The sequence below is a fragment of the Littorina saxatilis genome, linkage group LG11 (genome assembly GCF_037325665.1).
Source record: "Littorina saxatilis isolate snail1 linkage group LG11, US_GU_Lsax_2.0, whole genome shotgun sequence".
NCBI lineage: Eukaryota > Metazoa > Mollusca > Gastropoda > Littorinimorpha > Littorinidae > Littorina > Littorina saxatilis.
In genome coordinates, this window is record NC_090255.1 from 29634016 (window position 1) to 29649535 (window position 15520).

The 15520-nt window shown below is 39.3% G+C and overlaps 1 protein-coding gene across 1 annotated transcript in view; it reads left to right on the forward strand.

Moving 5' to 3' along the window:
• The first annotated feature begins 522 nt into the window (after positions 1 to 522).
• The window catches only part of LOC138980211 (pumilio homolog 2-like), a 75886-nt gene continuing 60888 nt past the window's right edge, over positions 523 to 15520 (forward strand). Inside the window, exons 1-3 of the mRNA XM_070353049.1 lie at positions 523 to 554; positions 777 to 975; positions 1222 to 1293. Coding sequence (XP_070209150.1) covers positions 787 to 975; positions 1222 to 1293 — 261 coding nt within the window. The 5' untranslated portion in view covers positions 523 to 554; positions 777 to 786. The remainder of the gene's footprint in view (positions 555 to 776; positions 976 to 1221; positions 1294 to 15520) is intronic.

The window sequence follows — 15520 nt, forward strand, 5'->3', positions numbered from 1 at the left end:
CCACTGTCCTGGCGGGTGGATAAGAGAAACCATTTTTCCATTTCGTTTGTTTGTTTTTAGTCAAGTTTTGTATTGCTTTTTGGGTCTGCTAGTTACGTGTCTCTATAAAGTACAGTGCCCTGTTAGCCATTTGTTCACCCCGGCCATTCTTACGAGATTGCTCCATCTGACGCAACACTGTTTAACTGAGTAATGACGCAACTGTCCCACCTGAGTGACCATTGTGAATCTACCTCGCGTCACAATAAGGGTTGTGACTTGTGTAGCCTACGGGGATATTGATTTTGTACTGTCTGTTTTGAAGGTTTTGTCACCGTCTTTTCACGCTAAACCACAACGGAACAGTGTTACATATTGACCCACTTTCTATTTTCGATGAAAAACTGGTCGAACGAAATGTACAAAAGTCTTTTTTCGTCGTTTTACGAACAATACATCTCATGACCAGTTTGGGATAATCCCAAACACTCATTCCGGAAGTGGCCACAGGTATCCCCGACAGCTCATACGGTGTATCGTCTATTTTGCAGACGGACGCCATCTTTGGATGTGCGGTGTGTGTTAGTTTCATAATCCAATTTAATCGAAATGTGCTTGTCCTCTAACTGCATTTTGATGGTGTAGTGTTATTCTAGGGAGTCTATTTAGTGCTGTCGAGGATGTATCATTACCTGTGCATTGCTCTGTGGTTTGATGTTAGGATGTGAATGTGTCAAACTGAGGAAATCTCCCGCCAGAATTGCTTTTGTTTACATCGATAATTTGTGCTGTTGCAGAAATGTCGGGATGTCGTGGGACGACTCAGTGACCACAAGATCTCAAAATATGTCAATGAGAGCAAATCAAGCGAGGTCGCAAGATGACCATAATGTGGAATATTATGGTCGCCCTCAAAATCAAGTGTCTAGCTCGGGACCTTTTTGGTCGAGACGCTTAGGTGTCAACGCTGGCATGGACGACAGTGTCCTGACAGACGTAAGTGTTCGATTATTTTGGCTATTCTGTGTATTTTATGAATTATCTATCATTTGTGATGTAGGGAGTAGCATTTGGAGGCCCACGTTGTTGAATTCAACCTCGCCAACACTGTCTTTACCGTCGCTGTACGTCCCGCGTGCGTGTGCATCAGTTTCTCGTGTCAGTTTCAGAGCTTTTCTTGTCCGAATAAGACAACGACAACGCAAGACAACATTGAACACATTTTATATTTTACATTTCCAGCACCGTGGGATGGCCCAGCAAATCCCAGACCTAGAAAACCGGATGCATTCGATGGATTTGAACGGACGAGAGGTGAGCGGCCATGTTGTTTTCAGTCTTTTCCCCCCGAGTCAGACAAAGCAAACAAAGCGAAGAGAGGCAGGCTTGGCAGTCACTTGACCCTGAGGGGGGGTAGGAGGGAGGGGAGTGCGCGAGGCCTTGCACAGTGACCCCTTGTCGCTGGGGGGAAAACCAAAGTTCCTTCCTCCTCTTTGTTAGTTTTGTTTTTCTCTTGTTTCAGTAAAAAGAAATTACCTTCTTTGTGCACTGGGGTAGGATTAGGACTGGCCACTATGCTATTGCTAATCTGAGCAGTCAGTATGTGATTCATCAAGATCTGATGTGTCACTCGCTGGGACAGCTCAAATAGCCTTAGTGTATTTCAAAGTAAGATCTATTAAGAGTGATAAAACCTAAATGCGCTCTTAGTTTAATTGAAGAATGATGGGTGGTAATTAATGATCCTCATGATAGTTCAAGCAACAAAAGATTATTTTATGGCAGTATTGAAGTAACCATTGCTTCTGTGAGTTCTAGCACTAGCAGCCTTGAACATTGTCAGCATGCATTTTTCATAAGCAGACATGAGGTTTTGAACACAAATTTATGCTTTTCCGAACATTTCAAAGGCCAGCTGAGGGTGTTTAGTTTCTTTTAATCAAAACCATTGAAAGGATGTATTTGTCACAATAATTTCAGTAAAACGTAGATTTAAGAAACCCATTTCTGAGAGTGATACTGATAGTGACACGCAATGTTTAGGTGAGAAGTTTGTCAATGCACCAGGAATTCTGAGAAAAGGTACAGCTAACAAAATGCACCAGTATGAAAAGGCAGGCTAAACAAATTAAAACAAAGGAAAGTCAAGACATTTTTGCATGATTTGAGGGACCAGAAAACTTTAATTATAATTTAAAATGTTCCAATTGCTGCAAATGTTGTGTAAAACTAAAAGTTGCAGTTTTTACCAACCCACGAACCTAAACTTGGCCACAAAATTATTGCAACAATTTTCGAACGCTAAGAAAAGCATTCAAACGCAATTCATTTTTGTTGAACTTTATAATTATATGCTCGAAAAGGTAATTATGTCAGCCGTACATATCATTTGTCCGATTGATGGTACTTTATATAGGCATCCCGTGACAGCCTGTCAAACAAGGTCACCCCTAAAAGCGACCTGACAAAAACCATAGCCCCGTATTTTAAAATCTGCAAAAAAATTAGAATATGCACAAACCAAACACTTCTAACATCCATTGGCAAGGCTGTTCAATTTCCAGTTCAGAACATTTTGTTTTATGCACTCGACTTCTTTAGTCATTATGTAGCCTTTTGTTCAAGGCGGTAGGTTCCAACCGTTTCAGAGGCCAAACAAGGCACGTTTTGCGGCCAGTTTTGAGGGGGTCCTCCCCCCAAAGAGCCAAATCTGCTTAAGTTCTCAATGATTTGCTTTGGAAATTTCAAAAATTATTACCAATAGGCTGAACTAAATCTGTCTTGCTTTTTGCGAATGTGTATAATAAGCGTGTCGTATTACGTACATTTTCCGAAAGAACTAAACAAATATTCATATTAATTCAGGGTTTTAAGTAAAAAAATCATGACTTTGCATGCTAAGCAAAAAATGGTTTGAGCAATAGGTACAAAAGTTTGAGGCAGATCCAAGTGCTGGTTTACATTTACTAGAGATGGGAACGCGCAAGAAAATGTATCGATCACCGTCCTTGGTAATGCGTACAGTAGCTGTAGAGATAAACTGTCCTTGGCCTGTGCTTCCTTCGCTGCGGGTCACAAAAGCGCAACACAGCGATCTGAGACAGGCTAGTAAGCACAGACCCAGGACTGTTAGTCTCCATGGGTAGTGTACTCAGTACCACTGACAGTGATCGATAATTTTTACATGCGTGTTCCCATCTCCAGCAAATGTAAACCAGCACTCGGATCTGCCTCAAACTTTGGCACCTATTGCCTCATCCAGTTTTTGCTCAGCATGCAAAGTCACCATTTTTGAGTCACCTGAGAAAAAGTGACTCTATGTAATCGGTCAGTGTTAGTCTGTCCGGCCGTCCGTAGACACCACCTTAACGTTGGACTTTTCTCGGAAACTATCAAAGCGATCGGGCTCATATTTTGTTTAGTCGTGACCTCCAATGACCTCTACACTTTAACGATGGTTTCGTTGACCTTTGACCTTTTTCAAGGTCACAGGTCAGCGTCAAAGGAAAAATTAGACATTTTATATCTTTTCTCGGAAACTATCAAAGCGATCGGGCTCATATTTTGTTTAGTCGTGACCTCCAATGACCTCTACACTTTAACGATGGTTTCGTTGACCTTTGACCTTTTTCAAGGTCACAGGTCAGCGTCAAAGGAAAAATTAGACATTTTATATCTTTGACAAAGTTCATCGGATGTGATTGAAACTTTGTAGGATTATTCTTTACATCAAAGTATTTACATCTGTAGCCTTTTACGAACGTTATCAGAAAAACAAGGGAGATAACTAGCCTTTTCTGTTCGGCAACACACAACTTAACGTTGGGCTTTTCTCGGAAACTATAAAAGTGACCGGGCTCAAATTTTATGTGAACGTGACTCATTGTGTTGTGAATAGCAATTTCTTCCTGTCCATCTGATGCCTCATATAATATTCAGAACTGCGAAAGTGACTCGATCGAGCGTTTGCTCTTCTTGTTTAACCTACAACCCTAAATTAATATGAATATTTGTTTAGTTCTTTCGGAAAAGTTACATAATATGACACGCTAAGTATAAACATTCGCAAAAAGCAACACAAAGTTTGGTCAGCCTATTGGTAATAACTTGTGAAATTTCGAAAGCAAATCATTGAGAACTTGAGCAGATATATATGGCTCTTTGGCCGGAGGACCCCCTCAAAAATGGCCGCAAAATGTGCCTTTTTGGGCCTCTGAAACGGTTGACACCTACCGCCTTGGACAAAAGGCTACATAAAGACTAAAGCAGTCAGGTGCATAAAACAAAATGTTCTGAACAGGACATTGAATGGCCTTTCCAATGGATGTTAGAAGTGTTTGGTTTGTGCATATTCTGATTTTTTGCAGATTTTGAAATACGGGCCTATGGTTTTTGTCAGGTCGATTTTAGGGGTGACCTTGTTTGACAGGCTGTCACGGGATGCCTATACAAAGTACCATCAATCGGACAAATGATATGTACAGCTGACATAATTACCTTTTCGGGCATATAAAGTTCAACTAAAATAAATTGCGTTATAAAGCTTTTCTTAGCGTGCAAAAATTGTTGCAATAATGTTTTGGTCAACTTTAGTTTGTAGCGCTCAGCATTGCATTTTGTGAGATATTTCACTTTCTATGGATGCATCAGTATTGGCGTTAATCGGTATTTTACCGGTTAAAATGAGAAAATACCGGAACAAAATTGGCTACCGGTTGATTTTTAGAACGAGGTTTTTTTTCGCTGGTAAAACAAACAAAAACAGTACTCAGAGTTGGACTCTTACTGGTTCCAATGACCAGCCCACCATTTTTTTCACTGGTAAAACAAACAAAAAGAGTACTCAGAGTTGGACTCTTACTGGTTCCAATGACCAGCCCACCATTTTTTTTCGCTGGTAAAATAAACAAAAACAGTACTCAGAGTTGGACTCTTACTGGTTCCAATGACCAGCCCACCATTTTTTTTCGCTGGTAAAACAAACAAAAAGAGTACTCAGAGTTGGACTCTTACTGGTTCCAATGACCAGCCCACCGTTTTTTTCTGAACTGTTTGCATCATAGAGTTTACGTACTTGTTTGAAAAAATACCAGCACCATCACTGTGGAAGTGATTGTGAGTGCCCTTTTTTGTACCCGCTGTGACCGTTAAATGCAATTAGATGAGGCGGGCAAGTAAATGTGTACACAGTATAACTATAATTTATACATGTATGCAAATGGTACAATAAGAGAGGGACACTTGTTGTACTTGTACTTTGTAATAATCAGTATGCCAGCTTTCGTGATAGTTTGTCACCAGTGCTGGACTGATAGTGTAACCTCTGCGAACGCCAAGAAGAAGAAGTGATAGTTTGTCAAGAATGAACACATCTTGAAGGAAAACAAATTGCATCAGAAAAAAGTCAGGGATTTGTTCTTTGTCAGTGGAGATGTTCGGTTAGGAATATATCTGTAATGGGACATTAATTGTTGTTGCCAAAGTTAACTGTCAGGCAGAAAAATAAAACATTTTCTAGTTTCCAGACAAATCCTAGTTCAGTTACTGTCCCCTATTTTTTTTAATATTTGAACAAATTCAAATAAATAATTTAAAACACACACACAATCCATGCAGATATCGAGGGAGTTGCAAATGTACAAGAAAAGAGCGCTCGTCCATGCCTTGTCTCGGGTACGGTGATTAAGTCATTTTACTATGATTTAGTGATTTACTTCCCTTGCCATACAATCGTGCATTGACGCAGCTCTTTAATTTTTATGACAATATCATAAGACTGTGCACACCGACCTATGCTTTTTATATTTAGTCAAGTTTTGACTAAATATTTTAACATCGAGGGGGAATCGAAACGAGGGTATGGTGTATGTGTGTGCGTGTGTGTGTGTGTGTGTGTGTGTAGAGCGATTCAGACTAAACTACTGGACCGATCTTTATGAAATTTGACATGAGAGTTCCTGGGTATGAAATCCCCGAACGTTTTTTTCATTTTTTTGATAAATGTCTTTGATGACGTCATATCCGGCTTTTCGTGAAAGTTGAGGCGGCACTGTCACGCCCTCATTTTTCAACCAAATTGGTTGAAATTTTGGTCAAGTAATCTTTGACGAAGCCCGGGGTTCGGTATTGCATTTCAGCTTGGTGGCTTAAAAATTAATTAATGACTTAGGTCATTAAAAATCTGAAAATTGTAAAAAAAAATAAAAATTTATAAAACGATCCAAATTTACGTTTATCTTATTTTCCATCATTTGCTGATTCCAAAAACATATAAATATGTTATATTTGGATTAAAAACAAGCTCTGAAAATTAAATATATAAAAATTATTATCAACATTTTTTTTTCGAAATCAATTTAAAAACACTTTCATCTTATTTCTTGTCGGTTCCTGATTCCAAAAATATATAGATATGATATGTTTGGATTAAAAACACGCTCAGAAAGTTAAAACGAAGAGAGGTACAGAAAAGCGTGCTACTGCCTTTGCCACGGGCGGTGGAGTGACGATGCTACGAGTATACGGTCTTGCTGCGTTGCGTTGCGTTCAGTTTCATTCTGTGAGTTCGACAGCAACTTGACTAAATATTGTATTTTCGCCTTACGCGACTTGTTCTTAATCTAATGAAACGTGATACAAGCAGTGTTTGCCTTGGCCAAAGGGGTTGCAGTGTGCAGATCCAATTATAAATGAATTGTGAATAAATTATTAAACTAATGTTGGTGATTTATAATTAGGACATCTGTGAATTTTGTCTTATATGCAACATTTATACATACAGTTTGCACACAAAATTCACAGATGTCCTTATCACCAACATTTGTTTAATAATTTATTCACATTCATTTATGATGGGATCTGCACACTGCAACCCCTTTGCCCAAGGCAAACAATGCTTGTGTCAAGTCTCATTAGAGTTACTCAGTTACTGAGTTAGACGGGTTTTTTTTTTTTAGCTTTTTATATTTAGTCAAGTTTTGACTAAATATTTTAACATCGAGGGGGAATCGAAACGAGGGTCGTGGTGTGTGTGTGTGTGTGTGTGTGTAGAGCAATTCAGACTAAACTACTGGACCGATCTTTATGAAATTTGACATGAGAGTTCCTGGGTATGAAATCCCCGAACGTTTTTTCATTTTTTTGATAAATGTCTGATGACGTCATATCCGGCTTTTCGTGAAAGTTGAGGCGGCACTGTCACGCCCTCATTTTTCAACCAAATTGGTTGAAATTTTGGTCAAGTAATCTTCGACGAAGCCCGGACTTCGGTATTGCATTTCAGCTTGGTGGCTTAAAAATTAATTAATGACTTTGGTCATTAAAAATCTGAAAATTGTAAAAAAAAAATAAAAATTTATAAAACGATCCAAATTTACGTTTATCTGATTCTCCATCATTTGCTGATTCCAAAAACATATAAATATGTTATATTCGGATTAAAAACAAGCTCTGAAAATTAAATACAGTAGTACCTGCCATATCCGGTCACCCATTAGTCATTGCAAAGGTGACCGCAAATATCAGGTGGCCGTTCATTACAGGCCCCCTCCTCCTCCAAAAAAACCCAAAAAACACGATCAAGTTTTCATGAAGAAAAGAAAGCGATCATCCACGAGCCGCCGATTCATTGTCTCTGTTAGTTTTGCTTTCGTTTATACATCTTAATTATTTGCGTGTTTAACTCGATCGTCTTGGCTAAGCTATTGTTTCGTATGTTTCTATGTGTGTTGTTTGGATTATTATATATGTATTTGAGTGTCAGATAAACAAGTGTTTTCAAACTCACATCAGCTGTGATCGATCCGGAAGTGACTGCCGTAAATGTACATGTATGCGCATGTCTGTATTTACAGTTTGCGCATGCGTAAGTATTCATGTCGTCTGCTCGTGCTGTGCCGTCTGTGCACACAACACACACACACACACACACACACCACAGGCGCTCGCCCGCGAAAGTGACAAGTGGCCGTTAAGTGGCCGCTCCTGTCGAGTAAGAGGGGCACCTTAGGGCAAAAATCAGTGACCGTTGACCGCGTCAGACAGGTTAACGGCCATTAAGAGTCAATTATAGAAGGAAAACTCATTAGTCATGGGAAAGCTGGCCGCTCCGGGTAGGTTCACGCCCACGAAAGGGCCGGAAATGGAAGGGACTACTGTATATAAAAATTATTATCAAATTTTTTTTTTCGAAATCAATTTAAAAACACTTTCATCTTATTCCTTGTTGGTTCCTGATTCCAAAAACATATAGATATGATATGTTTGGATTAAAAACACGCTCAGAAAGTTAAAACGAAGAGAGGTACAGAAAAGCGTGCTATCCTTCTCAGCGCAACGAATACCCCGCTCTTCTTGTCAATTCCACGGGCACTGCCTTTGCCACGGGCGGTGGAGTGACGATGCTACGAGTATACGGTCTTGCTGCGTTGCGTTGCGTTCAGTTTCATTCTGTGAGTTCGACAGCTACTTGACTAAATATTGTATTTTCGCCTTACGCGACTTGTTACGAATGTATTGTCCTGCCTTTTGATACAAATAGTTTTACTTCTGCAATTGTTTTACTATTTAAGCGTTTCCTTGCAAGTACATAACAACGGGTGTAATCATGATAAGAGCATGAATATTGCTTTTTTTTTCAACGCTAAAAGTATCAAGGAAAGGAATGTGGATTTGGTTGCAGTTGAGTTTGGAAGGTTTTGGCGACACTGACAGTTATTTTCTGATTTGTGAATGAGTGAATGCAAATTTGCAATGAGTTGCACAGATAAATTGAGTGCCTTTTTTTATGTCCTCTCAAGCAGTCTGTATTTTCGAAAAGAATGTGTATACATTGGCAGGAGCAGATGCAAAGATTGTTTTAGCAGATATTCAAAAGTGGGATGAAAGTACACTGTGTATAACTGTAATCAGGCATAAAAATAATGATGGGGGAGGCTACTTTATTACTATAATACTACGGAGCCATGTATGAGGGGGTCTGGCTCCACTGAAGATATTTTTTAATTTTTTAGCAATTTGAAATCATAGTGTAATATGTGAAGGAGCATGAGACCATTCAGTGATTCACGGGATCATGCACACAATCACTGTAGTCGCCCTTAGTCTGTTATAATTCAAATATATGATAGCCTTGCACTAGTTATTTTTATCCGATAAAACCTGAGTATTATTAATAGTATTGCTGTACAAGGAAAATTAGTGAACATCTTAATCTAAACCTGTAGTTTGAGGACAAATATTGGTCTTGTGTGTAAGACGGCAAGTGGTTTTACTTGAGTTTTTACTTGAATTAAAGCAGCATTGGGGGTCAGGAACACGTTGTTAATGTAAGGCCAAAAAAAAATGTCTGTTTACGGTAACCCGACCGACCCTAGTTTTTAGGCCCGACCCTAATCTTTTTTTGTGGATCGTCTGAGGGGAAAAAAAAGGAAAAAAAACCCGCATCCAAAATAGAGCTGTTTGCGCTCATACAGCAGACGTCAGAAGGGAGGTAAGCTCAAAGTACTGTTAGGAGTAAAGGGTCGTCACTCATGTTACTTCCTTTCAAAATGGATGCACGCAGTGGTGTTCGCCACCTGCTAGCTGTAAAGCTTGATAAATGTTGTCATGAAAAGGATGAAAATTATCAGTACCTATCCAGCGAGTTTTAGTATCATTAACGTTTTTCAACAGGCAAAAACAGGGATTGATGAGAAGAAATGAACTGTGAAACATAGAGAGGGGAGGGGAAAAAAAAGCCGACCTACCGATCCTATTTTTTCACCCTATGTTACCGTAAACAGACCTTATTTTTTTTGGTGCCTAATACAGACATGTTTGCATTTGAAAAACTTAAAATATTTGAACGGTATTATACCTAAGAAAAAAGGTTCTCGGATCATTTCCAAAGTAGTACCATAAGATTCTGTGTTGCAAATAATGGTACCGCAGTGGAAGACAGCCTGCATTTTGGACATACTATATTTTTGAAAACTCATTTTACGCTCATAATATTTTCAAACTCAAAGAAAGAGCACTTTTTGTTGGGTTACTTCAACTAAGTAACTTCCCTTTTTTTGTGTTCGAGATCAGGGTTACTATGCCACAGAGTGAAGTAAACCTGGGAACCCATACGGTTTGCTGTATTTTGTACACATGATTGTCTAGGTGCAATGGACGCGTGTGAAACATGGTTGAATCATGGATGTTCAAATGCTGTGTGGAGTACGCTAATTTTTCTGAAAATACACCAAGTTTGTTGAAGAGTACTCTACGTGCAAAACAAGGGTTCCCAGGTCGGGTGAAGATGCCACTGGCTGTCTTGGTGCTAGGCGGCGCTTTGGACGAATTTCTGTTTCCAACACCAGAGAGAAGCAGCTCCCTAAAGCCCTTTCACTCACTTTGATTTAGGGCGGGGATGTAGCTCAGTCGGTAGCGCGCTGGATTTGTATCCAGTTGGCCGCTGTCAGCGTGAGTTAGTCCCCACGTTCGGCGAGAGATTTATTTCTCAGAGTCAACTTTGTGTGCAGACTCTCCTCGGTGTCCGAACACCCCCGTGTGTACACGCAAGCACAAGACCAAGTAGGCACGAAAAAGATCCTGTAATCCATGTCAGAGTTCGGTGGGCTATAGAAACACGAAAATACCCAGCATGCTTCCTCCGAAAGCGGCGCATGGCTGCCTAAATGGCGGGGTAAAAACGGTCATACACGTAAAAGCCGTGGGAGTTTGAGCCCATGAACGAACAAACATAACTCACTTTGATTTAATTATTTACCATACTTGTGGCACATTTTTGAGAAAATCGTACCATGCCCATCTAGATTAAGGTACAGTGAGTTCCAAAGATTCGTCAAATTTGCCCAAAACTCCCCCCAAGTGGTCAGGTTTCCTTGAACTTTCCCCCTAAAACGCAAGCTGGTAGTGCTGATTGTTTCAGTTCCAGTCTTCCGAATGCTGAAAATTTCATTTTGATAAGGGCAGTAACACTTTCTGTGATTGATCATGGATTAACCGATGAATGGATTAACCGATGAAACACAAACATGTCCAAATTTTATCAAAGGTGTTTTTGTGTGTGTTTTGTTTGTTTTGTAACTGCCAACCGGGGAAAATGAAACTTCCCCTGCTGGGAGTGAAAATCCTGTTTTTCACAATCTGAATAAGTGATTGCAGCAGTATCCTGTTTGTAGAATACTGACTTGATGCAGAAAAAATCTGCTCGTCAGATTTTTTATTTAAGAAAAAGTCCGTCCTTTTTGACTCACATGCGAAGCAAAAGTGAGTCTATGTACTCACCCGAGTCGTCCGTCCGTCCGTCCGGAAAACTTTAACGTTGGATATTTCTTGGACACTATTCAGTCTATCAGTACCAAATTTGGCAAGATGGTGTTTGATGACAAGGCCCCAAAAAACATACATAGCATCTTGACCTTGCTTCAAGGTCAAGGTCGCAGGGGCCATAAATGTTGTCTAAAAAACAGCTATTTTTGAGTCACTTGAGAAAAAGTGACTCTATGTAATCGGTCAGTGTTAGTCTGTCCGGCCGGCCGGCCATCCGGCCGGCCGTCCGTAGACACCACCTTAACGTTGGACTTTTCTCGGAAACTATCAAAGCGATCCGGCTCATATTTTGTTTAGTCGTGACCTCCAATGACCTCTACACTTTAACGATGGTTTCGTTGACCTTTGACCTTTTTCAAGGTCACAGGTCAGCGTCAAAGGAAAAATTAGACATTTTATATCTTTGACAAAGTTCATCGGATGTGATTGAAACTTTGTAGGATTATTCTTTACATCAAAGTATTTACATCTGTAGCCTTTTACGAACGTTATCAGAAAAACAAGGGAGATAACTAGCCTTTTCTGTTCGGCAACACACAACTTAACGTTGGGCTTTTCTCGGAAACTATAAAAGTGACCGGGCTCAAATTTTATGTGAACGTGACTCCCAGTGACCTCTACACTTTGACGTCTGCTTTGGTGACCTTTGACCTTTTTCAAGGTCACAGGTATGTCTTGAAGGAAAAAAATTGAAATATCATATCTCTGAAACTATTCATCGGATTTGATTCAAACTTTATAGGATTATTCTTTACATCAAATTATTTACATCTGTATTGTGTTGTGAATAGCAATTTCTTCCTGTCCATCTGATGCCTCATATAATATTCAGAACTGCGAAAGTGACTCGATCGAGCGTTTGCTCTTCTTGTTCAAATTTTTCCCATTTTCTCTGAAGTTTTTGAGATTGAATACCTCACCTATATATGATATATAGGGCAAAGTAAGCCCCATCTTTTGATACCAGTTTGGTTTACCTTGCTTCAAGGTCAAGGTCACAGGAGCTCTTCAAAGTTGGATTGTATACATATTTTGAAGTGACCTTGACCCTGAACTATGGAAGATAACTGTTTCAAACTTAAAAATTATGTGGGGCACATGTTATGCTTTCATCATGAGACACATTTGGTCACATATGATCAAGGTCAAGGTCACTTTGACCCTTATGAAATGTGACCAAAATAAGGTAGTGAACCACTAAAAGTGACCATATCTCATGGTAGAAAGAGCCAATAAGCACCATTGTACTTCCTATGTCTTGAATTAACAGCTTTGTGTTGGATGACCTTGACCTTGGGTCAAGGTCACATGTATTTTGGTAGGAAAAATGTGTAAAGCAGTTCTTAGTGTATGATGTCATTGCTAGGTTTAGGTCAAGCATGTGAGTCGTATGGGCTTTTGCCCTTCTTGTTTTGTGAGTCTTTTGCAAAGTTTTAAGCAATAAGTTTGCAATTCAACCTTATTCTGGTCAGATTTTGTCTTTTATTTTTAACACTTATGCAGATTTTTACAATATGGACTGTCCAGTACAGTCGTCTCTTTCTCTCTTTATTTGCATGCTGAGTTTTGTCTGTAAATCAGTGAATGTCCAATTTCAATGATCACCTTTTGGCACAGGCATGGGTGGGATTCTTCCAGTATATTCCAGAAATCCGGATTTGTAATGTCTGTGGTGACGTAATTTTGGTTGTTAATTATAGTTATACAAATTCTTCAGCGTCAAGATTCGTGACATTTTTCAGTCCCACCCATGCACAGGCTAATATGTTTCAAAAGTGCATAATTCATTAATTGATAATGATATGCACCACACGTACATTGGAGAAGACAATTTTCCCTGTCTTTGTCTTCTCTATCACATTGACAGAGTGACCTTTGGTTTCCCGCCTTTCCTGTTTCTGAGAACGTGACAGTTTCACTTTCACCAATGCAGCTGCTGTTATGGGGTAGTTTCACAAAAAGCTGGGGGATCTTTAGAAATGCGCTGAAGCATAACGGCACAGGAAAAGGGGACTCCAGTCAGAGTGTGTCAGACATACTTTTCCTGGTAATAATGATTCCCCCTTTTGGTATCCATATGCATGAAATTTAGGCAAAGGTTATTTATTATAATTTAAATTGCATGTCAATTGTGAATGTGCTGAAAAAACTGCTCTGCCTGTTCGCTTAAAGGCTGCCATATACGTAGCGTTCATTAATTAATTCATATTGTTTACATGTGCCAATAATGTTATAAAACTGTACCTAAGGGAATATGATAACGATTGGCTGTAGCTTTCGAACACAGAAAAAAATATTTCAGTATTGTAAAGTGGTGTTGATAGTGTCGAATGTAAACAGAACAGTCTCAAAGTGAAAGTGGATGTTTTTCGGAAATAGCGAAGTTACCAAGAATACAGAAAAGCGCGCCTTCCTGCTTACGTTTTGCACGTGGAAGGTGAGCGATTTCCTTCACAGGGGGATTTACGAAGCTGTACTGTCTGTGTTGACGGTCTAAAAATAGCCCAAGTCCTGGAGAACTGTTGCTAAACATAGCAATAAAGAATTCATTATTTCTCGTAATTGGTAAGGACTTCAAACCTAAAACTTTGCAGGAAGCTAATTTATACATCCCCGCAACGATGGGAAAAGCCCTGGAAGTAATTAGGCCCCCAAAAAAAGTCTGTTTACGGTAACGTAGGCCAAAAAAATAGGGTCGGTAGGTCGGGATTTTTTTATTTTTTATTTAGTTTTATTTTTTTTCCCAAAAAACCATAATTTTACGTTATTTTGCACACAAAAAAACCCTTTTTTTTTTTTTTTCCCCCTCCCAAATGCCAAAAAAAAGTCTAGGGTCGCGCGAAAAAAATAGGGTCGGTCGGGTTACCGTAAACAGACTATTTTTTTGGGGGGGCCTTAAACTAATTAAATAGGACTATATGTCAGCCTTTAACATTATTTGAATTTTTTTTCTAAATTAAGTCCATTTACCCTGGTAATTTGTGCGAGTAAGAAATTCAAGCTTCCTTATGCAAAAATTCAGATTGTGAAATTACAATGCTCAAGATATTATTTTTTCCTGTGAGTAATGTTATGTGACTCGTGAGGGCTGTCGTTTTAACAATGACATGTTTTGGGCACAATGATCACGACTAATTGAGAATAAATAGTGCTCTGATTTATTTCCTGTGAGTCGTTTTTTTCTTCAATGTTCAGTCTCTAGATAATAGACTTATGGGGAGTTGAGTTGTTGAGAAGAGAGACACACAATTCTTTTGCATTTCCTTGTTCCAAAATAATTTTTTGGTTGGTTTTTAACTTTTGACTGGTTTTTCTTTCTCTTTCATATTTTGTCTTTAAAGAGTCGTAAAATCTTGGGTATAAGACTCACAAAAAATAATTCAGCAAGTTCAAATTATAAAAAGATATGTGCCCTTAGACTTGTAGACAACAGTTCTTCAGTTCTTCATAATATTGAAACCAATAAAAAGATAAAAACAAGATAAAACAATTTTAAGTATTAAAATCTATGCACGTATAGAAAGAGAGAGACCATAATTGGTTCAGTGAGCAGTAGATTCATTCCCCGCAGGCAGCTTCAATTATTAAGATTGTCCCTTGTACATGTACTTGTAGTTGTACTTGATCAGTGCATTGCAGAACAGTACCGAGTCCATTGTCATAATATCCCTGTGGGCGGGGATGTAGCTCAGTCGGTAGCACGCTGGATTTGTATCCAGTTGGCCGCTGTCAGCGTGAGTTCGTCCCCACGTTCGGCGAGAGATTTATTTCTCAGAGTCAACTTTGTGTGCAGACTCTCCTCGGTGTCCAAACACCCCCGTGTGTACACGCAAGCACAAGACCAAGTGCGCACGAAAAAGATCCTGTAATCCATGTCAGAGTTCGGTGGGTTATAGAAACACGAAAATACCCAGCATGCTTCCTCCGAAAGCGGCGTATGGCTGCCTAAATGGCGGGGTAAAAAACGGTCATACACGTAAAATTCCACTCGTGCAAAAAACACACACGAGTGTACGTGGGAGTTTCAGCCCACGAACGCAGAAGAAGAAGATAATATCCCTGTCAGGTTAATGTCACTGTCTGTATTCTCTTCCTTTTTCTGAATTAAAATTGAGCAGGTTTGTCGTACTCTTAGTAGTTAGTTCACCTGCAAGCAAGGAAAACTCTGTATGTGTTGGTTAGCGATATGAAGTGTTTGTTTTAATTACTGTGTATGAAT